General features: G+C 41.1%; 1 protein-coding gene across 1 annotated transcript in view; it reads right to left on the minus strand.

Moving 5' to 3' along the window:
- The window catches only part of LOC114668435 (nuclear pore membrane glycoprotein 210-like), a 367,033-nt gene that overhangs the window by 3,081 nt on the left and 336,765 nt on the right, over positions 1 to 27,187 (minus strand). The window contains 3 exon segments of the mRNA XM_051921542.1: positions 12,504 to 12,720; positions 13,548 to 13,801; positions 26,299 to 26,445. Coding sequence (XP_051777502.1) covers positions 12,504 to 12,720; positions 13,548 to 13,801; positions 26,299 to 26,445 — 618 coding nt within the window.

The raw sequence follows: 27,187 nt of genomic DNA on the forward strand, positions 1-27,187 counted from the left end.
AAATGTTAAAAATCTCACAATAGGATTATTGCAGAAGCAAAGAGGTTTACAGCTGTTCCCAGTATCAGAAAGTAGTTTCATTCTTTCAAATGTTCCAGATTTTCTCTGACCCACAACTTAGAATTCAAGTTGCATTACCGTTAATAAAATATATAGAATGTTAAGAGTGTATGTATGACAAAGTTCTGTGCAGATACAGGGCGGTAGCATCTTTAGGAGCTAGTTTCCTGATTTTCTTCAGAGTGAAAAGGAATGTTTGCTTTGTCAAAGCAATACTGTATTCACATCACGTTTGCCTTTACCAAGATTATTTGTGAGCCCACTGACTGTTGTTTATCAACATCTGCATTTATTTATATAATATATAATGCCACAGGACCAGTGCATGGGGTGAGGGAACAAAGTAATGACCTAAGGTGGTACTTTGGTCAGAGCAGCACGCATATTTTTTTTCAACTGGATTCTCCATGCATGGAGGGTGCTTTGAGTAATGAGAAGAGCGCTATATAAATGTAAATTTAGGTAAAAAAAAAAATATTATTGAAATACAAAATTCATTATTATTATAACATTATGAAATAAGAATACAAACCGAGACTTAAGTATAAACTGTATTACTTAAATATCAAGCATCTAATTTATATACTACCTTTAAAAATTGTAAAATATTTTCATTTTACAAGTTTCAAATAGGGTGGCATGGTGGCGCAGTGGGTAGCGCTGCAGCCTCGCAGTTAGGAGACCCGGGTTCACTTCCCAGGTCCTCCCTGCGTGGAGTTTGTATGTTCTCCCCGTGTCTGTGTGGGTTTCCTCCCACAGTCCAAAGACATGCAGGTTAGGTGCTTCTAAATTGTCCCTAGTGTGTGTGGGTGTGTGTGCCCTGTGGTGGGCTGGTGCCCTGCCTGTTGTTTGTTTCCTGCTTTGCGCCCTGTGTTGGCTGGGATTGGCTCCAGCAGACCCCCGTGACCCTGTAGTTAGGATATAGCGGGTTGGATAATGGATGGATGGAAGTTTCAAGTACTTGCCCAGCCTAGCACTGTCATACAAAAGTGTAACTCAAAGTGCTTTACAATAAAGCGAAAAGATAAATAAATTACGCACAGGTAAATTAAAAATAGACAGTTCAAACAAATACAACCGGAAGACTCCAATGGCATTAAGCCCAACTTAAAATATTATTAACTATGCACTGCCTTAAGTCTCTGATGGTTATTTTGTAAAAGTTAATGATGTTATGATCTGATGGCCTGGGAGAAGAGGAAAACAAATACTCCAGCTGAGAGAGTGCTGGAGAAAATAAACATTTAGAGCAGGTAGAGGTGCACAGTACACTAGTAGTAAGGAGACACCTGTATAAATTTTCATGTCACATTTTTATCACGTTTAAGCACATCACAACACCACCTATGTTAACTGTCCTTCTTGCACAGCTCAGCATATCCTGGTACAACTGTGGAGATGAAAGTCCACAAAAGCTTCAACTTGCTATAGCTAAATTTGAATGTTCACATACAATTAAGAAGCTTATAGCCTACAAGTACTAAACTGATAAAGTGATTGTTAAGCAACTGAATTTATAAATACGAACACATAACTCCAGTTCTTAAATCCTTACACTGGCTCCCGGTTAAGTTTAGGGCATTTTTCAAAATCCTTCTTTTAACATATAAAGCATTAAATGGTCGAGGTCCAGCTTACTTGTCTGAACTTATCATGACTTACAAACCTGAGCGCACATTAAGATCTCAAGATGCCGGTCTGCTTATGATTCCAAGGATTAATAAAATAACAGTGGGAGGTCGAGCTTTTAGTTACAGGGCCCCTAAACTGTGGAATGGTATGCCTGCTACTATAAGAGATGCCCCTTCGGTCTCAGCTTTTAAATCCCGGCTGAAGACTCACTACTTCAGTTTAGCATATCCTGACTAGAGCTGCTGATTAACTGTACAGACTGCATCTCTGTTGTTAGTCATTAGCACTTAAACATAAGTAACATGACAGTTATAATTGTATAATAACCCTCACTTATTCTGTTTTTCTTCTCGGTACTCAAATGTGGCACTTGGTGCCATGGCCCACCTACCAAGTTGTTTTGCCTGCCTAAGGAAAAGTCATCCCTGATGGAGGATCGCAGGAATCGTGGGAGAGAGGGGTCCTTTCATCGGATTGGCTGGCCCAGCACTGTTTCAGCCGTGGAATGGCCAAATGGGGGAGGCAGCTTGAAGGATGAGGTCTCCAGGACTCTACACAAATCCAAATCTTATTATGGGATATATCATCTACTGTTAAATTCTGCTCTGTACTTCTAAAATTTATATTTTTTATTTCTTACTATATTGAGAAATTGTTCTGTTCTGTGTACTGTATTGTATTGTATTGACCCCCTTCTTTTGACACCCACTGCACGCCCAGCCTCCTGGAAAGGGGTCTCTCTTTGAACTGCCTTTCCCAAGGTTTCTTCTATTTTTCCCTACAAGGTTTTTTTGGGAGTTTTTCCTTGTCTTCTTAGAGAGTCAAGGCTGGGGGGCTGTCAAGAGGCAGGGCCTGTTAAAGCCCATTGCGGCACTTCCTGTGTGATTTTGGGCTATACAAAAATAAACTGTATTGTATTGTATATAGACACATATATATTGCAGAAAATACATACTGTAATTAAAATCTTGGACAACAGAATAAAACTGCAGTATGGGTCCATTTGTTTTTGTTTTGTGAAAATTTGTGTTTTGCCTTATTGTAGCGACTCAACTTTTGAGAGAAGGGGAAGGACAAAGCTGTGCGTGCTGAAGTAACGTAAAAGGGACAGCTTGGACTGTCCAAAAAGAAAGAAGGCGGCTAGTGCAGCAAGAGGGTTCTTGAGGACAGCCATCCTTGTAGAAGAACAAGAATAGGAAGAGCATCTTCCAAGGCTAAAAGCAGGAATTAAACAGGATCCCTTCTTAAAGAGACAATAAACGGTCCTTTTAAGGACTATTAAACAGCTGATTGTGTCTTTGCGTGAGTCCTTCCTCCACAATATCTCAGGTTGTAACATTATATTTTGTATGGTGTATGATATAGTAACACAACATTACATTTTTTTTGTTAAAACTAAAAACTGTTCTTTTTTTTAAGGTGTCAGTTCAATTCACATGCTTTCTGCATAATGCTCATGTATGCCTTTACAAACGTTAAATGACTAAGCAAATAAAAATGATGCAGAGATGGAAAAAATTAGGAAAATAAAGTACTACGAAACCAATGAGAGTTATTGTGTGCTGCCAACAGAAAATACATTTGTGATGTGATTTAATTTCCTCATACAGGTACTTTCCACATCTATGCCTTAACCATTAAGTAAAATAAGCACATGCTTAGGGAAACAAGGGAAAACTGAACACCATATAGTTTTTATAAAAGTAGGTGAAAACGATTGGTACAACTAATTTTATAAACAGGCAACAGTAAGCGTTATTATTACCTGCTTTAGCCTTGAATATAGCATAACAATATCTTCAAAGTTAGAAAGCAGTGGAAATGATGATGTTTTATTTGGTACAAATAAGGATGTCTCTATCTAAAAAATTGTTCACTAACATCAGTTTCTGTAGAACAAGGATTTTGAAAATTGAAAAGAATGCACTTGAGATCACTTAATTTCAGTAGTGTGACAAGTGTGAAACCTTTCTTTAGTAGGGCGAATTGTTGGGCTTTGTTTTATAGACTCGGCTGAGGTAGTATTCAGTTGCTGGAGATGTACATTTTCTTTGATTTCTATCTATCTATCTATCTATCTATCTATCTATCTATCTATCTATCTATCTATCTATCTATCTATCTATCTATCTTAAAAGGCATGTGCAATTTATGTTCATTAATTTCATGTTCAGTTCTTATTTTACTTTGCACAATAGATATATTGGAAGTAATTTAGTTGATTAAAATTTCCTTATGAAAACAATCACAGCAGATCTATACTGTTTAAACATATGAAATTGGGCCAACAGAAACACCAAAACTGAGTTCAGTCTGAAAATTACAAGCATGTAAATTTCAGTTGTGGCCAAAAGGTTTGAGAATGACCCAAGTATTGGTTTTCACAGTGTTTAGTGCTTAATTGTTTTTAGATAATTTTGTCAGATGTTTCTGTGGTATACTGAAGTATAATTACAAGCATTTCATAAGTTTCAAAGGCTTTTATTGACAATTGCATTAAGTTTATGCAAAGAGTCAAAATTTGCAGTGTTGCAAATCACCCTGGCAGCAAACTTTGTGAAAGCCAAAACTTTGGCCATGACTGTACACCTTGATATATACTGTAACTGTGATAATTTTTTATTGTGATATACATTTTTGGCCATACCACTCACCCTTAAGGACAGTGGTGGGCAAACATTTTTGTTGGCAGGCCAAATTGTCAATAATATGTCATACAGTGGGGCAAATATAATGTAGGAGGGTCTATGAACCCAGGCAATCTAGCATACATTAATGACATTGCTTACCTTTTTAAAATAGTTGCTCCAAGAAATTGTTTCATTATAACATTTTATTAAAAGTTATTAAGAGCAATACTCCAACGCCAAGAAAAGAGTAATTTTAGAGTAAAGTGATTTGGTACATCTTAGTCATGAACATTACACTGCTTAATTCTGTACAAATAGTTGATATCAGCTGAGATGCTTTGCAGTTACACTGTTCTTGAATTTAGTCCCATTTTTTTTTTGAGAAAGCCTGCATGCAATTGTACATGCTACCAAATTATGATGCCCTGCATACAGCATGCTTGCAAAGCCTTGGAAACAAATCACAGTGGTGTAGCTAGGTGGGGGCAAGGGGGGACATCTGTCCCCAGGCACAGCATCCAGGGGGTGCCAAATTTCCCTTCCCCATTGCATTTTGGCAAACAGGAGGGGGCGCGAAATCTTCAGTTGTCCCTGGGCGCTGAAAACCCTAGGTACACCTCTGTCAAATCCTGAATACTGTACAGTTTGTAGAAGTCAAGCACAGCAGATTTTTTAAACTTATTTTTAAGTTCACTATTCTACTAGGGTTCAAATACTACCATCTGCAACATTTCTGGAACATTGCCTACATTAACAGCAAAAGGAGATGAAAAAGTTCCAAAATCTCTCTTGCAGCACCTAAACTTTAAATTCACCATGAAGGATGTCAGTCTGAGCTGCATATCTGGTGAGGTCCACTCTTCTGTTTGAGTGCCGTTCCTTAAAATCAAGAAAGCAAGTGGATTTTGCATGTTGCAACTCAGATTACTGTAAAATACGATGAATGGAGAAAAGGATAAATTAACAGTACTATACCAAAACTGAAATTAGCTCACCTAAACAATCATAACTATCCTCTTCTTCTGACTTGGCAATGAAGCATTTGGAAAACACGCAAATTGCCCACAATTGATTGCAATGCCACTGCTAGTAACTATCTGTTACTCTTTGTCTCACCAAACATGCGTTGAAGGTCAATAATAATCCATTCTGGTCAATCCTCTACTGGAAAACATTTCTCCTCTTAACCTCCTTCTTACACATTTGCAAAATTATAAAATCACCATGAGCAAATTCATATTCTTTAAAAATAAATATGCAAGACAAAGGGAAGCATGCAGCTAAAAAAATCCACATTTACCTATTGATGTGGCAGTGCAACAGACTGCTCTTACTCATGTGGTAAAGATTTGATTTATTTCATAATTTTTGGATGACATTGTGACAAAGAATGATAAGAAAATAGTAAGGGGGCATTATATGTTACATTCAAAAAATTCCCATCATATGATTTGTGACAGCTTGACCATACTGACCACTTGACCAGACCAGCTAGTATTGATAGAGATAACTGGAAAGGGTGGATCAGATCACATTTTTTTCTCCTTTTTGAAATCACTGCTGGACTGCTTTGCATAGACATGTCTGGTCTTCTTCTGATTGTTTTACATTTAACATGCCCTGTAAATTTTGAGCATCAGTTTGTTTCTTCTTTTCTGATTGAAACTGGCTTTTGAAGGCAGATTTAAGGGCTTTTTCCAACCTCTGGTGACATGACATAAAAAGATGCTTGTCAAACTTGTACAATATTTGTGACCTTAGATGGCAGAGGAGGCCAGTTCTAGGACCACAAACCTTTGACAGTGGGGTATTATTAAATCCAAAGCTAATATATTGCTATCCTTTTATCTATTAAATTAACCTGTTAGTCCTACCCAGGATATTCTGCCAGAATGACAAAGGGAGGAAACATTTCATAAAGGGTGAGAACATAAAATGTGACCAGAAAACAGGCACAAGATTTGTGCCAAAAATCAGACCCCTAAATCATAGTCAAAAAATTTTTTGCACAAAGTTCATTTAGTAGAAACACTATGAACATGAAAATGTATTAAACTGTTTGTCTTTACTTTGTAAACTCGAATGATGAGGAAGTGCTCAGCATGAGCTTTATACCATCATTTCCGAATGATTTCCTTAGCAATGCAATAGCAACTGCTGAGAAAATAACGGTGCCAGCGATAAACGAAGTAGAGTCAAAAAACAACACAAAATATTTCTCTTATAACAAACAAGACTTTTAAATAAGATAACCATTAAGAAAATCAAATTCTACATACCTCAAAACCCAAAATGAGTGTAAAAAACTAGAAGTGGTCTCCCCTAGTCTTTCTCATATACTCAAGTATGGGGATAGATATTTGAGGAGTAAACTGCAAGACAATGATTATGTATTATATTACTAGACAAAGAGACCGTTTCGACAATGTAAGATGAAACGGGCACGAGTTTGTGTCAGCAGTGTATGAAGAACAAATGATAAGTAACGAAGAAGTTGTTTTGTAATGATTGTAGTCTGCTTTACTCATTACTGTACAGGCTTGTACTAGGCCTATAGTATAATATTGAATGATGAATGTTCCAGTACAATATGGAATAGTAATAAGTATATGCACCACAAACCTGATATAGGTGTATTGAATGAATGCGTAATTGAATCAGAATGTGTAATTAGGCCTCAAGCTGTAGTCGAAATCGCCTTTCAGGCCTCTAGAGCTTTAATCGAAGTCGCCTTTCTCTTTGAATTTTTGCGGCCGTAAATACACCGTCTGCCACGATGTTGGGGTTGGATGTCGGTCTCGTAAGCTTTTTCGGGCAGCTGCGCAGAAGGCGACTGCACATTCGGCTTCGGACGGACGTGAGTGAGTGAGGAGGCAGGAGAATTATGTATTAAGATGTACATTAAAGAACCAACAACAACAACAACAACCAATTGAATAAATTTGACTCTGCAGCTGTATGAATAAAGGTTAAAGTACCACTTCCAGTTAACGGAAATAGCCAAAAAGTTGACAGAAATTTACATGTTGTATCTAATACTTGTATGCAAAATTTGGTTGACCTAAGTGAAAGTGTACTCAAGGTATGATGTTTACATACACACATACACACACACACACAGACACACAGACATAATTCCAAAAATGATATTTTCGGACTCAGGGAGGTCTATAATGTTGAGATTCATCAAAATCTCGAAATGGAATTTTTACAGGATTCCAGTACTTTCCCTATACTTTGTAAATGAGAAATCAGGGAGGTCTAAAACAGCGAGATTCGTCAAAATCTTGATATCGAATCTTTGGATGATTACAATACTTTCCCTATACTTTGTAGATGAGAAAGTAAAAAGCTCACAAAAATGCCACTGGAAAGCCAGAAATAATTAAATTGAAACTATATTATAACACAGTACACATAATGCACACTCCCTCACAAATAGGATTTAGTTATAAATAATACATCTCTCTGAGGATCCTGACAATTATCATTCACAACTCCCGTTGCACACTGTACTAACTGGTCAGGTAATTCATATCACCAAGTGAAGTCATCAAATCCCAAGTTCTATATGTGTAATCAATTACATAAGTATGTTTCACACTGCAAATAAAAATGTGCTCATTGTGCATGAAAGTAGGTGTGTGTATGAATGTGCCCAGCAATGGGCTGCATCCATAAATTACTTCCTTGGTTGTACCCCAATGCGGCAGAAATAGGCTCCACTCCTCCCTCACTCTTTATCAGTTTATTGGTCATTTTCCAGGTTCACCTGGATTGGCCAGCTGCACCAGCTGGGGTATTGGAGAAGAAATGTTAGAGTCAGACAAATGTCTGTGACAGACAAAATGAATAAATGAACATTGAGTCATTTTAGTAATGAATAATGTCATTAACTGAAAATAACCAACAGTTGTTAAAAACTCACAAAACTTGACAAAACATAGTTGTAACCTCAGTTATTTCTTTGAATCTCATCACTTTGGATCACTTAATCAAAAGTGTGCTGTTGGAAATTGGGCAACTGTTGGCCAAAGAAGAAGAAGAAGAGGGGGAAAGTGTGTCCGGAGACAGGGGGAGAAGAGAAAAGTAAAGAGAGTGGAAGTGAGGGTAGGAACTTTTAATGTTGGCAGTATGACTGGTAAACAGAGAGAGTGTTAGCTGAAATGATGGAGAGAAGGAAGATTGATATATTGAGCGTGCAAGAGACTAAATGGAAGGGGAGTAAGGCCAGGTGGACCAGAGGCAGGTTCAAATTGTTCTTCCATAGTGTGCATGGGAAGAGAAATGGGGTAAGGGTTATCCTGAAGGAACAGTATGCCAAGAGTGTTTTGGAGGTGAAAAAAGTGTTGGACAGATTGATGATTATAAAGCTGGAAATCGAAAGTGTGATGATGAATGCTGTTAGTGCATATGCCCCACAAGTTGGGTGCGTGATGGATGAGAAAGAAGATTTCTGAAGTGAGTTGGATGGTGGAGAGGGTATCCAAGGGAGACAGAGTAGTGATTGGAGTAGATTTCAATGGACATGCTCGTGAAGGGAACAGAGGGGATCAGGAGGTGATGGGTAGGTATGGTGTCAAGAGGAACAAAGAAAGTCAGATGATAGTAGATTTTGCATAAAGGATGGACATGGCTGTGGTGAAAGCACATTTTAAGAAGAGGGAGGAACAAAGGGTGACATACAAGAGTGGAGGAAGATGTACACAGGTATATTATATCCTTTGCAGGAGAGTCAGTCTGAAGGAGATTGGAGACTGCAAGTGATGGAAGGGGAAAAAGCATTGGGCAGCATAGGATGGTGATCTGTAGGATGACATTGGATATCAAAGAACAGTAGGAGAGTGAGGGCAGAGCCAAGGATCAAATGGTGGAAGTTGAAAAAAGAAGACTGTAAGGTGGAGTTCAGGGAGAAGGTAAGACAGGCAATGGGTGGCAGTGAAGAGTTACTAGATAGCTGGGCAACTACAGCAGAAGTCGTATGTGGAGACAGCTAGAAAGGTGCTTGGTGTGACATCTTGACAGAGAAAGGAGGACAAAGAAACCTGATGGTGGAATGGGTAAGTACAGCAGAGTATACAGAGGAAGAGGTTGGCAAAGAAGTGGAATAGTCAGTGAGATGCAGAAAGTAGACAGGAGTACAAGGAGATTAGGCATAAGGTGAAGAGAGGGGTGTCGAAGGTTAAAGAAATGGTGTATGATGAGTTGTATGAGAAGTTGGACACTTAGGGTTCGTTTATATTTCACGCTCAGAATGCACACGCATCATGGCTGCCACTCGTTCCCAGCGTTTATTTGACACATCCTCTGAACAGAACTTAACGTGACGCATGCGCGAGTTGCAGTACCAGTAAAAAGTTGGGGGCACAGTGTGCTAAAAGTTGGAATGTGACGTCAGAGTCTCCGGTTACTGTCTACATGGGACAGAAAGCCGCTTTGAGGATCCTACGAGATGGATGTGCGCAATGTTTGATGAATGGTTCGATGTGGTGAAGCAAAATGCTGACATACAAATGCATTTGTGGTGCTTTTATATTCAAGTGTCGCATATTCCCGATCGTAATGACACGATACATTTTAAAAGTCTCACATACTGTCTTTGGTGTCGTCTTTTTTTTTCTAGGGCTTCCTCCGGACCTGACAGCAGCGGCAAACAGCAATAGATTACCACACAGAACACATTAACTGTATGATATTCCAGCTCTTTGCACATTTAGAATCCTTAGATTTATACTTGATATCACTTTCATGATGAAATGTATTAAAGTATGTATGTTACATTTTACAGATAAATTGTTAATTTCATTTCAATAATGAATACTGTTAATAATTACACATATGGGGGTGATATAGAGCGGTAGCACTGCTGTCTCACAGGGAGTCATGTCGCTGGTATTCTCTGCCTGTTTTCCTTCTGGGTTTCCACAGTGTGCTCCGGTTTCCTTCCAAAGATATGCAGATTTGGTGACACTAAAGTAATGCTAGTGTATGTGAGTGCTTGTATTCACCTTGCAATGTGCTGATGCCCATCCAAGGATTGTTTCAGCCTCATGCCCAATGCTTGCTATAATGGACAAATCCCTGGATTGTTGGATTTAATCATTAAACATCCTTTCAGAGATATTGCAGTAAGGTGTCATCGGAATTTAATGGGTGTTCCAGGCAATTCACAACACAGCGAAGCCAAACCTGTTTTCACCATGATAATATCTCGCACTGCCACCTGCTGGATTCCTCCAGATTTATGTAAAGTACGCACGCAAGTATAAACTGTAAAACACTTGTGTAGCAGGACCGTCTGCTGCAGCATGTGTCACGTCGCGTGAAGTATAAACCCGGCCTAAGGAGGAAGAAAAGGACCTGTACCGATTGGCTAGACAGAGGGACCAAGATGGGAAAGATGTGCAGCATGTTAGGGTGATAAAGGATAAAGATGGAAATGTTGATGGAAATGTTCTCATAAGTGAGGAGAGTGTATTGAGCAGATGGAAAGAGTACTTTGAGAGGCTGATGAAGGGAATGAGAGAGAGAGTAGGTTGGATGATGTGGAGATAGTGAATCAGGAAGTATAATGGATTAGCAAGAAGGAAGTAAGGACAGCTATGAAGAGGATAAAGAATGGGAAGGCCGTTGGTCCAGATGACATACTTGTGGAAGCCTGGAGGTGTTTAGGAGAGATGGCAGTGAAGTTTGTAACCAGATTGTTTAATGTAATATTGGAAAGTGAGAGGATGCCTGAGGAGTGGAGAAGAAGTGTACTAGTACTGATTCTTAAGAATAAGGGAGATGTGCAGAACTGTAGTAACTACAGGGAGATAAAGTTGATGAGCCACAGCATGAAGTAATGGGAAAGAGTAGTGGAAGCTAGGTTAAGAAGTGAGGTGATGATTAGTGAGCAGCAGTATGGTTTCATGCTGGGATAGAGCACCACAGATGTTTGCTGTGATGGTGCTGATGGAGAAGTTTAGAGAAGGACAGAAGGAGTTGCATTATGTCTTTGTTGTCTTAGAAAAAGCATATGCTAGAGTGCCTAGAGATGAGTTGTGGTATTTTATGAGGAAGTTGGGAGTGGCAGTTATGTATGTAAGAGTTGTACAGGATATGTACGAGGGAAGTGTGACAGTGGTGAGGTCTGTGGTAGAAGTGACAACTACATTAAGGGTAGAGTTAGGATTACATCAGCAATCAGCTCTGAGCCCTTTCGTATTTGCAGTGGTGATGGACAGATTGACAGACAAGATTAGACATAGTCCTCGTGGACTATGAGGTTTGTAGATGACACTGTGATTTGTAGCAGGAGTAGGAAGCAGGTTGAGGAGACCTTGGAGTGGTGGAGATATGCTCAACAGTTCAGAGTAATGAGGAGTAGTGGAAGAGAAGTGAAGAAGAGAGTGCAGACAGTTTGGAGTGGGTGGAGAAGAGTGTCAGGAGTGATTTGTGACAGACAGGTGCCAGCAAAAGTGAAAGACGAGGTCTAGAAGACGGTAGTGAAACCACCTATGTTACATGGGTTGGAGACAGTGGCACTGTCAAAAATACAGGATAAAGAGCTGAAGGTGGCAGAGATAAAGATATGAAGATTTGCATTGGGTGTGACAAAAATGGACAGGATTAAAAATGAGTACATTAGAGGGCCCAGTCAAGTTGGACAGTTGGGAGACAAAGTCCGAGAGGCGAGATTGTGTTGGTTTAGACATGTGCAAAGCAGAGATGCTGGGTATATTGGGGGAAGGATGTTAAGGATGGAGATGCCAAGTAAGTGGAAAAGAGGAAGGCCTAAGAGGAGGTTTATGGATGAGGTGAGAGAAGGGAATGCAGGTGGTGGGTGTAACGGACCAGGATGCAGAGGACAGGAAGATATGGAAAAAGATGACCCGCTGTGGCAACCCCTAATGAGAGTAGCCAAAAAAAGAAGTCTCATCATTTTGGGGCTATTCACTTCCTGCTGGCTGAATATTAAACAAGTACAAATCATGAAACATGGCTTTTTAGAAACATGGCTTTTTTGTGTTTTAACCAAAAATTTACATTTTTTACCTTTACTAGTTTCCGAAGCAATGTCTTCAGTTAAATTCCTTTAAAGCAATTAAAATACTGTAGCTATCTGTTTTTAGACAGAAGTATACTTTTGAAATTGTATTATTTTACCATATTCACATTACAAAATAACACAAAACCCACGTTGCATTGCAGTGTTTCCATCAGCAGTATGTATTACTGTTACAGGAATGATGATAGACTGCTCTGTCAGTGGGCTGGAAATGGAGATGCCTGTTGATACCTCTCCTTGAGTGAGGAGTCTGGAGTCAGACATGCTGATGGAGTATTTCACAAAACTGGGAATTCCGTAGGAAGTCTCTGTCTGTTGGATATCAATGAGAGGAGAGCCAGATTTCACCTAGAGTAGAACGGATTTTAAAAAATATTAAAGGGTGATTTTTTAGATTATATAGTAGATGTTTCGAGCCTTAGATAAAAATCCTTTGTCCAGACATTTAAAATCCCCAAGTTGATTATATTCATAATATTACTGTGTACTGTATACCTTAAAATCCGACCTTTTAAAATGTAATCAGGAATAAATGCATTGCAAGAATTATTTAATTTTGAAACTTGGGTTATTATTACAAAGGGCTCTTGAGCAAAGCCCTGAACCTGAAAATTACTCCAGGGGTGCTGTACAATGGCTAACCCAACACTTTGACCCAAGAAGGTTATAAAAAGACAATTTCCCCTTATAAATTAATAAAGTACATATCCATCCATCCATCCATTTTCCAACCCGCTGAATCCGAACACAGGGTCATGGGGGTCTGCTGGAGCCAATCCCAGCCAACACAGGGCACAAGGCAGGAACCAATCCCGGGCAGGGTGCCAACCCACCGCAGGACACACACAAGCACACCCACACACCAAGCACACACTAGGGCCAATTTAGAATCGCCAATCCACCTAACCTGCATGTCTTTGGACTGTGGGAGGAAATCGGAGCACCCGGAGGAAACCCACGCAGACACGGGGAGAACATGCAAACTCCACGCAGGGAGGACCCGGGAAGCGAACCCGGGTCCCCAGGTCTCCCAACTGCGAGGCAGCAGCGCTACCCACTGCGCCACCGTGCCGCCCCCTAAAGTACATATAATAAATCCAAATACAATTATTTGTCAAAAATAATAACATGAAAGATAATTCAGATAAATAATGGTTTAGTTGAAAGTCTCTCACCTCAAGGTGGCTTAGAATTTCTGAAGGCCCATAAACAGTAATGTCAGCAGCAACATGCAGGCTGTTTAGCATAATCTCTGTCTCATCTGCATGAAAGCGGGAGGTGAACGGCACTTCAGCAGTGACCTGCAATCCAGAGATATCAGCTCCTCTTATTGCAGCTTTTACTATGAGGAACTGCTGAGGAATCCGAAAGAGAAGTTTAAGCTGTTGGTGGTTTAGCTTCTGCATGCTGAGAGAACAAGTGTAGTAACCTAAAAAGACAGAGATCACCAATGAATAGATTGTATGAGTGAGAGTTGGGCAATGTATAAAGAACCTGGTGAGTACCACTCACTTTGGAATAATAGTCTTTTCCAAGTTATTTACTTTTCTCGGGGGGGGCCCGTCGTTTCGTTAGGTTGTCTCCCCCTGTTCTTCATTCTACTGGCCTCCCAGCTGGATAAGGGATCAGAACCCATCCCTACCAGAATGCCCACACATGCATGTTGGCCATCACAACCTGTATGAGGAGTTACTGGCTGTGTAGGCATCACTCATACTCAGTGCTTATATGTACTGGAACAGCGTGTGTGTGAAGTTTGTGGATGGAACTCTAATGAGTCTTATGCAAAGTACTAGGATGTGACTGGCAGTGTAGGCATCACTCATAACCAGTGCTTGTGTAGACAGGACTGATGTGTGTAGAAGTTTACAAGTGCAAAAGTAGGAAAACCCATAACAAACTTGGCAAATAGTTTTAGACTGTAGAATCAGAAATGTCTAAATACATATTGGAAGTACTGTATGCCTTCTTTCAGTGGTCAGGCAAGCACTAGAAGGCTAAGCTTGGAAGTGGAAACCAGTCACTCAAGTAAAGAAGGCAGGTACTGAGCTGGATGTCTGACAGCTGCAACAGTTGGCATGAATGTGTGAGGAGCTAGTGTGCAGGTTACACACTGCTAAAGGAGAAAGCAGACAAAGCAGGGGGGAAAAAAGGAGTTTAAGCCACCAAAATTACAGCAATAGTAATGGAATCTGAATTAAACCCTAAAATATGGGTGTGTGATGAACAGTGGAAGTACGAATAGGAACAAAAGGAGAAGGCTGAAAATAAAGAAAAAGATCAAGGACATTTCCTTCTATTATTGTCCACTGCATCACATTCTTTATGGAATTCTGAAGTCTGTTGGATATTTCCAGAATATGCTACAGCAATAGCTGATTCACAACTGTTAGGAAAAGTAACCAGTGCTAAGACAGTATTTAATTTGGGAAATGTAAATCAAATAGAAGGCAGAGCAGCTGGTGTGTTTACTGCAGTGTATAAGTAATATAGTGTAGACTGAGGAATTAAGAAACGAAATAGCAAAAATTAAAACAAATGCAAGTGTTAGTATGTGAAAGTTTTAATAAAGTTAGTTTCAGAGTGACTGAGTTGGAAGAAAAGCACCAGTTCAGCAGTTGGTTTGAATGAAACAAGAGGAGAAAATAAAAAGTGCCCTGCTCTATGTCTAAAGGACTGGGTGATATTATAGCCAAGTTGAAAGAATGCAAAGTATTTATGAAGGGCAGTGAGGAAAGAGAAAATAAAGAATTGGACAAAAAGCAGTTTGTAACAGTCACAACAATTAAAAGAGAGAGAAGTGAGATGACTCTGAAAAATCAACAAGAATCGATTTTAGCAAAGACACTGAAAGCACTTAATATTAGAGTGGTTTTAGCTCACATTTTCAGGCTACAGTTTAATATAAAAAAACACATAGGCATTATAAAAAATGTAAAGATAGTGCAGGAAGTCAGGAAAGAGACATAATACTTATTTAAACTTTTTCATTTCTTTTCCCTGATCTTTTTTAACAATGTTACTTATGTTTTTGATGTTTTATGGATTTTGGGTTGGTGCAGGTTATAAATAGGGAGGGTGACATACAGGGTGGAAGTGCATGCAGGAGACCATGTTACAACTAGAACATTGAGGTGGAGTAGCACTAGTGGACCAATTCTGAACTTAGGCATTTAGCAACTGGGTATTCACATGGTGATCAAACAACCCTAGAGATGGGGTTCTGGTGGAATGATGATGGTTGCTTTCTTTTTTTTTTTTTTTAGAACATTACAACAGTGTAGATGAGAACAGGCCATTTAGTCCAACAAAGCTCACCAGTCCAAAATAACAAGCTGAGTTTAGAAAGTCCCTAAAGTTCTACTGTCTACCACACTACTTAGTAACCTATTCCATGTGTCTATGGTTCTCTGTGTGAAGAAAAGCTTCCTAATGTTTGTGCGAAATTTACATTTAACAAGTTTCCAACTGTGTCCCCATGTTCTTGCTGAACTCATTTTAAAGTACCAGTCTCAATCCATTGTACTAATTCCCTTAATTTTAAACATTTCAATAATATCTTCTCTTAATCTTCTTTTACTTAAACTGAAAAGACTCAGTTTTTTTAATACTTCCTCATATTGTATCCCCTGTAGGCCTGGAATCAGCATAGTCGCTCTTCTCTGGACTTTTTCCAACATTGCTATGTCCTTTTTGTAGCCTGGAGTACCCAGATGAGGCCTAACTAGTGTGTTATAAAGCTTGAGCATAACTTCCTTGGACTTGTACTCCATACATTGTGTTATATAACTTAAAATTCTGTTAGACTTCACTGTGTGGAAGTTGATAGTGACAACTCCAGTACAACTTCGAAATCCTCATAAGGTGTATTTTCATGTTTCAAGCCTCCCGTTGTATATTCAAACCAGTGCCAGTTTGTAATACAGGATGCTGGGGCACCACAACCACAAATATTTGAAAAACTCTACATAAATTAATTAAGTAATGTGAAATCATAATGAAATAAATTTGTTTGTTTGCAGAATGTGCCTGGTGTCAGCACATATCAACAACATCCATTAAAAATTGGTTCTGACTTTTATTTGTTTAATTTCTGTGTGAATTTAAAAATATACAAAAACTGTGTGAATGCTCACATTTCTGGAGTGAAGGGTGCCAGCCAAGAGTCTATGGCACGCAATGGCTGCCCTTTAATTGATTGTTTTCAGATTTTTCTGGGGATGCAGCTGTATTCATCCTGGGCACTCCCATATTTATTGATAGTTAATTAGTATTGTTTTAGGTTTTTTTAAATGTAATGTGATTAGACAATCATCGACACACTATGTCATGTTGATGTCAATGGTTCACAGTTCTCACCTGCCTTTAACATTGCATAACTACAGATGAAAGAGCGCAACTTAGGAGATAGTAAGTTCAAGCAGAACTTCACAAATCAAAACAATCAGTTATTTCTTTAATGAAACACCTCTTCATAAATCTTTCACTTGAAGAAAAAAAGAAGATAAAGGAACTTGGACTGGGCCGACCTGACTTAAGAATTCAGCAGCGGGCAAGTGATCAATCAAGGTTACACACAGACTTTTTCCAACTCTTGTTATGACAAACAAAGCTAGGTGTGGTGTAAGTAATGCCTTTTTTGTTTTCCCTGTTTGAGATCTTTCTGAAAAAATTCAAGGAGAATGAAATTAGCTGCAGCCATCTAGACAATATCATGAGACTACATTTTTTTGATAGGCTTAGTTTTGCCAAACAGCTAGATGAAGGCTACAAGAATGGCATTAGTAGACACAGTGAAGTGGTGACCAAAAATCAACACATCCTGTCCAAAAGAATAGATAAGATATAATGTGTTTGTGCCTAGTAGAATAGAGGTATACCTTGGGATGACATTGGTTACAAAAAGTGTGCCACTACAGAAAAACAAGGTTGGGAAACACTGCTCTAGATATTAGTATGAGGCTAATTTTTTAGTGAAATGACTCAATTTAATCAGAAAGCAACTGAAAAGTTTTAAGGCCTGAAGAAAAGGAGAGAAAAATTATGTTCAAGGAAACATTGGTATCCTATTCATAAAGGCAGAATAAGGTTTAGGTTGGACTTGTCCTGTGGGTGTAGTACAAGAGAGGTTGGGGGATCAGTTATGTTTTAAGATGTGAGAACTGTGGATCTTACAATGTCAAATTTGTGCCCAGGTAGGGTAAGCCCGGCAAACCTGCATAGGACTGGGCACACTGGCAGCAAGTGAAGAATAAAATTAGAGTGGAAATGGCTTTGTGGGTGTGGTGAATGATGAACTGGGATGCTAGACCTAACAAAAATCAGAGGAACCATGATTGTATGATGTGGATTTATGGAATATAGTGGAAATGGCCAAGGACTGGGCAGTCTGTTAACAGTGGCAGAGTAAGATTTGGATTGGACTTATGCTGTGGATGTGTTATAGGACAGAAGGGAGTCCACATTATTGCAAAATTATGAAGGTGGGGGTGCAAACATTATGGTGTGGATTTTGGTAGAGGATTTGTCAATTTGGAGACAGGTGTAGAATAAAATTTTGGTGGCAGGTACCCCTGTTCCTTTCCACATTTATAGGGAAAATTATGGGAAGAATAAGGGGACGTATTAATGGGAAAGCATGCATCAGATTGGGCAGCATGGTGGAAAGGATATAATACATTTTGCCTGGATTTGTCCTAATGGTCTGGTACTGGACAAGCCAGGATGTGCATTGACACTATGAGGAGAACCACGAGATCATGTGGAATCACCAGATGGATGGATGGATGGATGGATGGATGGATGGATAGATAGATAGATAGATAGATAGATAGATAGATAGATAGATAGATAGATAGATAGATAGATAGATAGATAGATAGATAGATAGATAGATAGATAGATGTGAAAGGCACTATATAATAGATAGCTGTGAAAGGCACTGTATAACATATCGATAGATGTAAAAGGCACTGTATTATAGATCAGTGCTGCTTCAGTTTGTCCCCCTAAAAGCTGTGACCCCACTCAAATTTTTTTCAATGGCTGCCACTGTTTCAAACCTAACATTTTTACTTCTTATGTGTAATACTTTACATTTACTTATATTAAATTTCTTCTGCCACAAATCTGCCAAGCCTGTATACTGTTCAAGTCCCTCTTGAATGATTCAACAGAATCTAGACTATCTACCAAGCAACCTAGCTAGGTATCACCTGCAAATTTAACCAGCTTGTTATTTATATTCCTATCCAGATCATTTATATACATTAGAAACAGCACTGGCCTTAGCACTGACCCTTGTGGAACACCACTCTTAACATCAATCAGTTCTGATAAGGTTCCTCACACCATAACCCTCTGCTTCCTATGTCTGAGCCAGTTTTGCACCCATCTACAAACAACACCCTGAAGTCCCCGTTCTTTTAATTTGACACCCACCCTCTTATGTGTCACCTTATCAAATGATTTCTGAAAGTCAAGATAAATAATATCATATGTTTCATATGTGATCGTATCCTTTTGTTGCTTCATTATAGAATTCCAGCATGTTAGTAAAACACAACCTCCCTTGTCTGAACCCATGTTAACTGTTCAGTAAAACTCCTATTCTTACAATTTGTTGCTCAATCAATAAATAATCCTTTCAGTAATTTAGCTGTGATGCATGTAACACTTTCTGGCCTATAGTTACGTAGATTACGTAGATTTTCCCATTAACCCTTTATATATAACGGGATAATATTTCCCCTCCTTTAACCGCCACCTTATTGTCATGGAGGGGTTTGCGTGTCCCAATGATCCTAGGAGCTCTGTTGTCCGGGGCTTTATGCCCCTGGTAGGGCCACCCAAGGCAAACTGGTCCTAGGTGAGGGATGAGACAAAGAGCGGTTAAACAAACCCCCTATGATGAACAACAATTTTGGACGGCGTTTTCCCTTGCCCGGACGTGGGTCACTGGGGCCCCACTTTGGAGCCAGGCCTGGAGGTGGGGCTCGATGGCGAGCGCCTGGTGGCCGGGCCTGCACCCATGGGGCTCGGCCGGGCACAGCCCGAAGAGGCAACGTGGGTCCCCCTTCCCATGGGCTCACCACCTATGGGAGGGGCCAAGGAGGTCGGGTGCAGTGTGAGTTGGGTGGTGGCCGAAGGCGGGGACCTTGGCGGTCCGATCCTCGGCTACAGAAACTGGCTCTTGGGACGTGGAATGTCACCTCTCTGAAGGGGAAGGAGCCTGAGCTAGTGCGTGAGGTCGAGAGGTTCCGGCTAGATATACTCGGACTCACCTCGACGCACAGCTTGGACTCTGGAACCAATCTCCTTGAGAGGGGCTGGACTCTGTACCACTCGGGAGTTGACCCCGGTGAGAGGCGCCGAGCGGGTGTGGGTATACTTATTGCCCCCCAACTTGGAGCCTGTACATTGGGGTTTACCCCGGTGGACGAGAGGGTAGCCTCCCTTCGCCTTCGGGTGGGGGGACGGGTCCTAACTGTTGTTTGTGCATATGCACCGAACAGCAGTTCGGAGTACCCACCCTTTTTGGAGTCCCTGGAGGGGGTGCTAGAGGGCATACCTTCTGGGGACTCCCTCGTTCTGCTGGGAGACTTCAATGCTCACGTGGGCAATGACAGTGAGACCTGGAAGGGCGTGATTGGGAGGAATGGCCCCCCCGATCTGAACCGGAGCGGTGTTTTGTTATTGGACTTCTGTGCTCGTCACGGATTGTCCATAACGAACACCATGTTCAAGCATAGGGGTGTTCATATGTGCACTTGGCACCAGGACACCCTAGGCCTCAGTTCGATGATCGACTTTGTGGTCGTGTCGTCGGACTTGCGGCCACATGTCTTGGACACTCGGGTGAAGAGAGGGGCGGAGCTGTCAACTGATCACCACCTGGTGGTGAGTTGGCTTCCATGGTGGGGGAGGATGCCGGTCAGGCGTGGTAGGCCCAAACGTGTTGTGAGGGTCTGCTGGGAACGTCTGGCAGAGCCCCCTGTCAGAAGTAGCTTCAACTCCCACCTCCGGCAGAACTTCGACCACATCCCGAGGGAGGTGGGGGACATTGAGTCCGAATGGGCCATGTTCCGTGCCTCTATTGTTGAGGCAGCTGACTGGAGCTGTGGCCGTAAGGTGGTCGGTGCCTGTCGTGGCGGCAATCTCCGAACCCGTTGGTGGACACCGGCGGTGAAGGATGCCGTCAAGCTGAAGAAGGAGTCCTACAGGACCCTTTTGCCCTGTGGGACCCTGGAGGCAGCTGATAGGTACCGGCAGGCCAAGCGGAATGCGGCTTTGGTGGTTGCTGAGGCAAAAACTCGGGCGTAGGAGGAGTTTGGGGAGGCCATGGAGAACGACTTTCGGACGGCTTCGAGGAGATTCTGGTCCACCATCCGGCGTCTCAGGAAGGGGAAGCAGTGCAGTGTGAACACTGTATATGGTGGGGATGGTGCGCTGCTGACCTCGACTCGGGACGTTGTGGGTCGGTGGGGGGAATACTTCGAAGACCTCCTCAATCCCATTAACATGCCTTCCAATGAGGAAGCAGAGCCTGGGGACTCAGAGGTGGGCTCCCCCATCTCTGGGACTGAGGTCACCGAGGTGGTCAAAAAACTCCTTGGTGGCAGGGCCCCAGGGGTGGATGAGATATGCTCGGAGTTCCTCAAGGCTCTGGATGTTGTAGGACTGTCCTGGTTGACACGCCTCTGCAACATCGCATGGACATCAGGGACAGTGCCTCTGGATTGGCAGACCGGGGTGGTGGTCCCCCTCTTTAAGAAGGGGGATCGGAGGGTGTGTTCCAACTACAGAGGGATCACACTCCTCAGCCTCCCTGGAAAAGTCTATTCAGGGGTCCTGGAGAGGAGGGTCCGTCGGATAGTCGAGCCTCGGATTCAGGAGGAACAGTGTGGTTTTCGTTCTGGTCGCGGAACAGTGGACCAGCTCTATACCCTTAGCAGGGTCCTGGAGGGTGCATGGGAGTTTGCCCAACCAGTCTACATGTGTTTTGTGGACTTGGAAAAGGCATTCGACCATGTCCCTCGGGGAATCCTGTGGGGGGTACTCCGAGAGTATGGGGTACCGGCCCCCCTGATAAGGGCTGTTGGGTCCCTGTACGATCGGTGCCAGAGCTTGGTCAGCATTGCCGGCAGTAAGTCGAACCCGTTTCCAGTGAGAGTTGGACTCTGCCAGGGCTGCCCTTTGTCACCGATTCTGTTCATAACTTTTATGGACAGAATTTCTAGGCGCAGCCAGGGCATTGAGGGGGTTCGGTTTGGTGGGCTCAGGATTGGGTCACTGCTTTTTGCAGATGATGTTGTCCTGTTTGCTTCATCAGGCCGTGATCTTCAGCTCTCTCTGGATCGGTTCGCAGCCAAGTGTGAAGCGGCTGGGATGAGAATCAGCACCTCCAAATCCGAGACCATGGTTCTCAGCCGGAAAAGGGTGGAGTGCCCTCTCAGGGTTGGTAGCGAAATCCTGCCCCAAGTGGAGGAGTTCAAGTATCTCGGGGTCTTGTTCACGAGTGAGGGAAGAATGGAGCGTGAGATCGACAGGCGGATCGGTGCGGCGTCCGCAGTAATGCGGGCGCTGCATCAGTCTGTCATGGTGAAAAAGGAGCTGAGCCGCAAGGCGAAGCTCTCAATTTACCAGTCGATCTATGTTCCTACCCTCACCTATGGTCATGATCTATGGGTAGTGACCGAAAGAACGAGATTGCGAATACAAGCGGCTGAAATGAGTTTCCTCCGCAGGGTGTCTGGGCTTTCCCTTAAAGATAGGGTGAGAAGCTCAGTCATCCGGGAGGGGCTCAGAGTAGAACCGCTGCTCCTCCGCATCGAGAGGAGTCAGATGAGGACGTCTCCCTGGTGAGGTGTTCCGGGCACGTCTAACCGGGAGGAGGCCCCGGGGAAGACCCAGGACACGGTGGAGGGACTATGTCTCTCGACTGGCCTGGGAACGCCTTGGGATTCTCCCGGAAGAGCTAGAAGAAGTGGCTGGAGAGAGGGAAGTTTGGGCATCTCTGTTCAAGCTGCTGCCCCCGCGACCCGACCTCGGATAAGCGGGAGACAATGGATGGATGGGATAATATTTGCCATTTTCCACTCCTTGGGAAATTGACCCTAGTGCGTAGTGATTCCCTAAAAATGTGTGTCAAGGGTTTCTATATATATTCACTAACCTACTTAACTATTATCTGGTCCTGGTTATTTATTTGATTTCAGTCTATTTATGCTGAGCAGTACTTCTTTCTTTACAATTTCCTCCTTAGAGGGAGGTTATCTACTTCCTCACATGGGAGGACCTCAGAAAAGCATACTGTATGTTTAGAGCTTCTACTATGTCACTGTCCATATTTTTGAATTCACCTTTACTATTCCTGATACACTCCCCACCTTGACTACTTTTTTACTATTAAAATACTGAAAGAATCTTTTAGGGTCATCTTTCGCCTTACCTGTAATATTCTTCTCTAATTGCTTTTTACCTCCCCTAAAATCCTTCCTAATGTTCTCATACACCTATTAATTTGCATTGGATTTATTAGCGTTATACCCATACAGCTGATTTTTTCTTTTGTAGCTTCATTTTTAACCCACTACAGAATTGTTTAAAATTTCCTATTATTTCCAAGTTTAGGTATGCACTTGTCCTGCTTTATATGTAAAACATTTCTAAACCTGTCTCCACACTTAAAAGCTTATCCCAGTCCAACCTCCTTAGACTTTGCCACATCTGCTCAAAATTTGCCCTCCCAAAGATAAACTTAACAGTTTTGTTCTTTGCATCCACACTCTTCCGAAAAACCGAAAATTATATTGTATTCTAGTCACTTGACTCTAGCAGCTCAATCACCTCTACACCCTCAATTCTATCCTGCTGTTTGTTATGATTCAGAACCCTTCATGCCTGTTTCATTTTAAATAACCACATTAAGATTTCAATTTTTGCCTGTTTACTTAACCAGCCATCAGTTAATAATGAGGTGCAAATGACATAAGAATCTCCAGGGGGCTCATGTATAAACGGTGCGTACACACAGAAATGTTGCATACAAACGTTTCCACGCTCAAATCGTGATGTATAAAACCTAAGCTTGGCATAAAGCCACGCACATTTCCATGGTACCTCATACCCTGGCGTACGCAAGTTCTCCACTCGGTTTTGCAGATTGGCGGCACCCAGCGTCAAAGCAGTGCTACTGTTCCTGTGTGGTTACCCTTTCTTTCTTAGATCCACATTCCTGACACGGCTTTATAAATACACTGAAACTAACTGCATATTGTTTATTAGTGTAATGGATCTGATTGTAATTAACCTGCAGCAATATAATGGTCCAGGGAATAGCCATAGTATTCCAAATACCATAACTGCTTTAGTGTTGTTACTCTCACTGCACCTTCTTTTTCTGCTTTCATCTGCTCCTGTTAAGGGTTGCCACAGTGGATCATCTTTTTCCATATTAGTCTCACTGCACCACTCGGAGTATTTATATCACTGTATCTGAGTTTGGAATCACAGCAGCAGCTGATCGGAAAGAGAATTATCGGTGTACAGCATCAAGCACACGCTGCCTCAGCCATGGCAAAACGCTTCAGAGCCTTTCCTGTACGGACCTCATGGTTCAGAAACAGTATCATTCCAAGAACTTTAAACACACTCAATCAGTCCATCAAGTGCTCCTTGTAGAACTGTTTGTACTTATAAGTACAATTACCTCACTGTAAACTTGCACTACAGTTATAATATTGCACAACCTGCACCAGTTTATATAGGGTGTATTTACATATGATGATGATATCATTTTTAAGATGAAATATGTTGATTATATTATACAGATAAAACTTTAACTTCATTTAAATAATCTATATTGTTAATAATTAAACATGTGAGGACATGGTGCCGCAGCGCTAGCTAGTTCACGGATTGTTCCTACCTCGTGCTGTATTCTTGCTGGGCTGGCACGACACTGGAAGGATAGATGGGTAGAATAATTAAACACGTACTACGAAGATATTTCAATGTTCCTTAAACGTTTTGAAGAATCGTCGCTCTAAGCTTACAGATGGCTTAACGTCTATTACAGAGCTGATTGTGTGGCGATTGGGTATTTGGAGAAAGAAAAGTAAGGACAGGAATTGGAGGTTAGTACGTTTGAAAGAGACAGTACTGCTGCAATTAATTATTTCATCAAAGGTCGCACATGGCACAGCAAGCATCTTGCGTGAGACATAAACAATCGCTGTGCCATCGTGTTCCCATGTTTAATAACATGCTTTCATTCCTATCATCATGAAAAAGATATCACGAGGAAGAGAAAGCCCGGAAGCACATAGTGATTTACACACATAGAGCACATAGAAGATCAAGTACAAAACAAAGCATTTAATGTGCTACTTTAGTTACGATGGGATTTGAGAAACTACAAATTAAACGATTTTAAGATGAAGTGTATGATGTTCTACTTTAATGACAAAATAAACTACGTGATTAAAGTGGAAATTTCGAGATTAAAGTTGACATTTTGAGCTTTTTCCCCACTGTGTGCCTACTTTTTTTCTCTGTACCTTAATAAGCTTTCATATGACACTCAGACGGTGGGCTACGACTCGCCTTTTCACGGCGACTTTGAAAGTCTTCAAACTTCTTTTTTATTTCGGGCACTGTGCGACTTTGTGAACTTGAGCTTTCGAGTTTCTCCAACACTATATGTCACTCGATCAACTTCCTTTTGTTGATTATATCACTGTTTAAACCAAGGAATAGTAAGTTTTTCCTTGCCTCTACTTGGTATTCACTGAAATTCTTCTATTTTCCCCTGTGCTTTTCCCATTGTCTTTTCACAGAACGCTGAGCTTAAGGGCTATTTATATTGATTTGCATATTCAAAGAGGTGTAATTCTGGGAGGAGTTGGGGTGGGGCAGCAGGCGCATGCATGTGCATTACTTTTCACACTGATCGGGATTTATGTAGCGGAAGAACGTGGAAGTTGGCAAACGCACAGAGTTATGCATCTGGATTTTTCTGTGCGTACGCAAATTCCCGCTTTTGTGCTTATGCCATGTTATAGTGTGAGTTCTATGCACAACGTTATACATGAGGTCCCAGGTCTCCAGCTGACATATTTCCGTTTATACCTGTTTATTTGCGTCATTAAATATCTGTATTAATAAAATGTTTTGAAATGAGAGAAAAGGGAAGGACCAAGAGGTACTTATCTTGGAAGAATGAAAGCATTAACAATCCATACTGTATAATTAAATGTCATGGTTCATTATCTGCTATGCATGGCTTCTAATTATGAAATTGGTTGGAATGGAAACCTGCAGCCACTAAGGCCTTCCAGGACTGTAATTGAGGATTCCTGTTTTAAACTGTTACGCCAGTTTTCCCAACTACAGACATTGTCAAGTTCAAGTCTTCAGGTCATTTTAAGGGGCAAGCTGGAATGGAGTGAAGCTCTGCTGGGATGACCACTGAAGGTCTTGGCCTGCTTATGGTTGTTATTGGACACCTTGACCGCATTTCACCACATGTTTTTGACTTCATCATACTGTACTATACAAATGGAATCTCATTTCCTGGCTAGTGGACAGAAACAGCAAAATGTAGGCAGCTCCTTTAAAGTATAAATGTCAATCATTTTCTAATCTGCTATGTCCTGAACAGGGTCGTGGAGGGGTGCTGGAGGGGTGCAGCACTACCACTACACCACAATGCTGCTCATATACAAATTGAATTGTGGAATTAAGATCAAGATATACCTTGAGTTTTAGAGCAGTGCCTGGGGGTTCAGAACCTACTGCCAAATGTAACAGATGATCGCATCAATGTTCTTTAGAAAGATGCGTACATTGTAAAGAAACACCAAACCAATTTGACCTGTAGAAAGTGAAATCATTGTAGTGCCAAAGCTAAGAATTGCTACTTACCAGAGATTGGATCAAACCCTGTATGAGATGTGAATGCTTCGGATGCTGAGAGATCCGAAATGTCACTGCTAAACTGGAGCTGACAGTCAACATTGGACTCTGGATGCAGATCACTGATGGCTTCAATTTGAGCAGGAGAACAGTGACCTATAAGAAATTAAAGCTTAAGTATTTGAAGGTACATTCTCTGAATACATATTTTCCTCCCTGGGTGTGTAGAAGATGCATAGAGCACCTTCCATATTGCAAAATGCAAAAAAAGAAAAAAGGTTTACTGTAAAAAACTGTTTTTCAGTCTCAAATAATAAGCCTCATAATTACACTTATACTCATTTTCTAAGTTTTGTACTTTTTAAATCAAAATTACTTTTTCACAGTTTTGAGTACATTCTTTTGCCCAGTAAACTTGTGCTTAAGTTAATTAAGCATTATTTAGGAATTTAAGTAAAAAGCTGTCTACACAGCTGCTTAAAACGGCACTCAATGGGGCACCAGAAGAAATGTGAAACAAAAGCCTTAAAAATTGCCAAATACATAACTGATCAATGTTTTAATATTGCATAAATATTAGAAAACTGCTTATCCATATAATTTAGAAAATATTTTTTTGTGAGACTCCAGTATTTTTAAAGTTAACTATTTCACTTATTTCCTCTACATTTATGTAATTACCTTTTTCTTCCAAAGGAGTGGTTTATTTGTAGCTTGTTTCATAAATAATTACAGTTGCAAGCCTACTTTCACAGCGACTTGAGTACTTAGGTTACACAAATGATGAAATATTTAGCCTATCGCTGAACCTTTTTGAACAAGAATATGTAGAGGAGGAGCTTTAACGGATTAGGTTAGACAGATTTTTATTGTCCCGGGGGAATGAAAGGTGACAAAG

The sequence above is a fragment of the Erpetoichthys calabaricus genome, chromosome 18, assembly GCF_900747795.2.
Source record: "Erpetoichthys calabaricus chromosome 18, fErpCal1.3, whole genome shotgun sequence".
Lineage (NCBI taxonomy): Eukaryota > Metazoa > Chordata > Cladistia > Polypteriformes > Polypteridae > Erpetoichthys > Erpetoichthys calabaricus.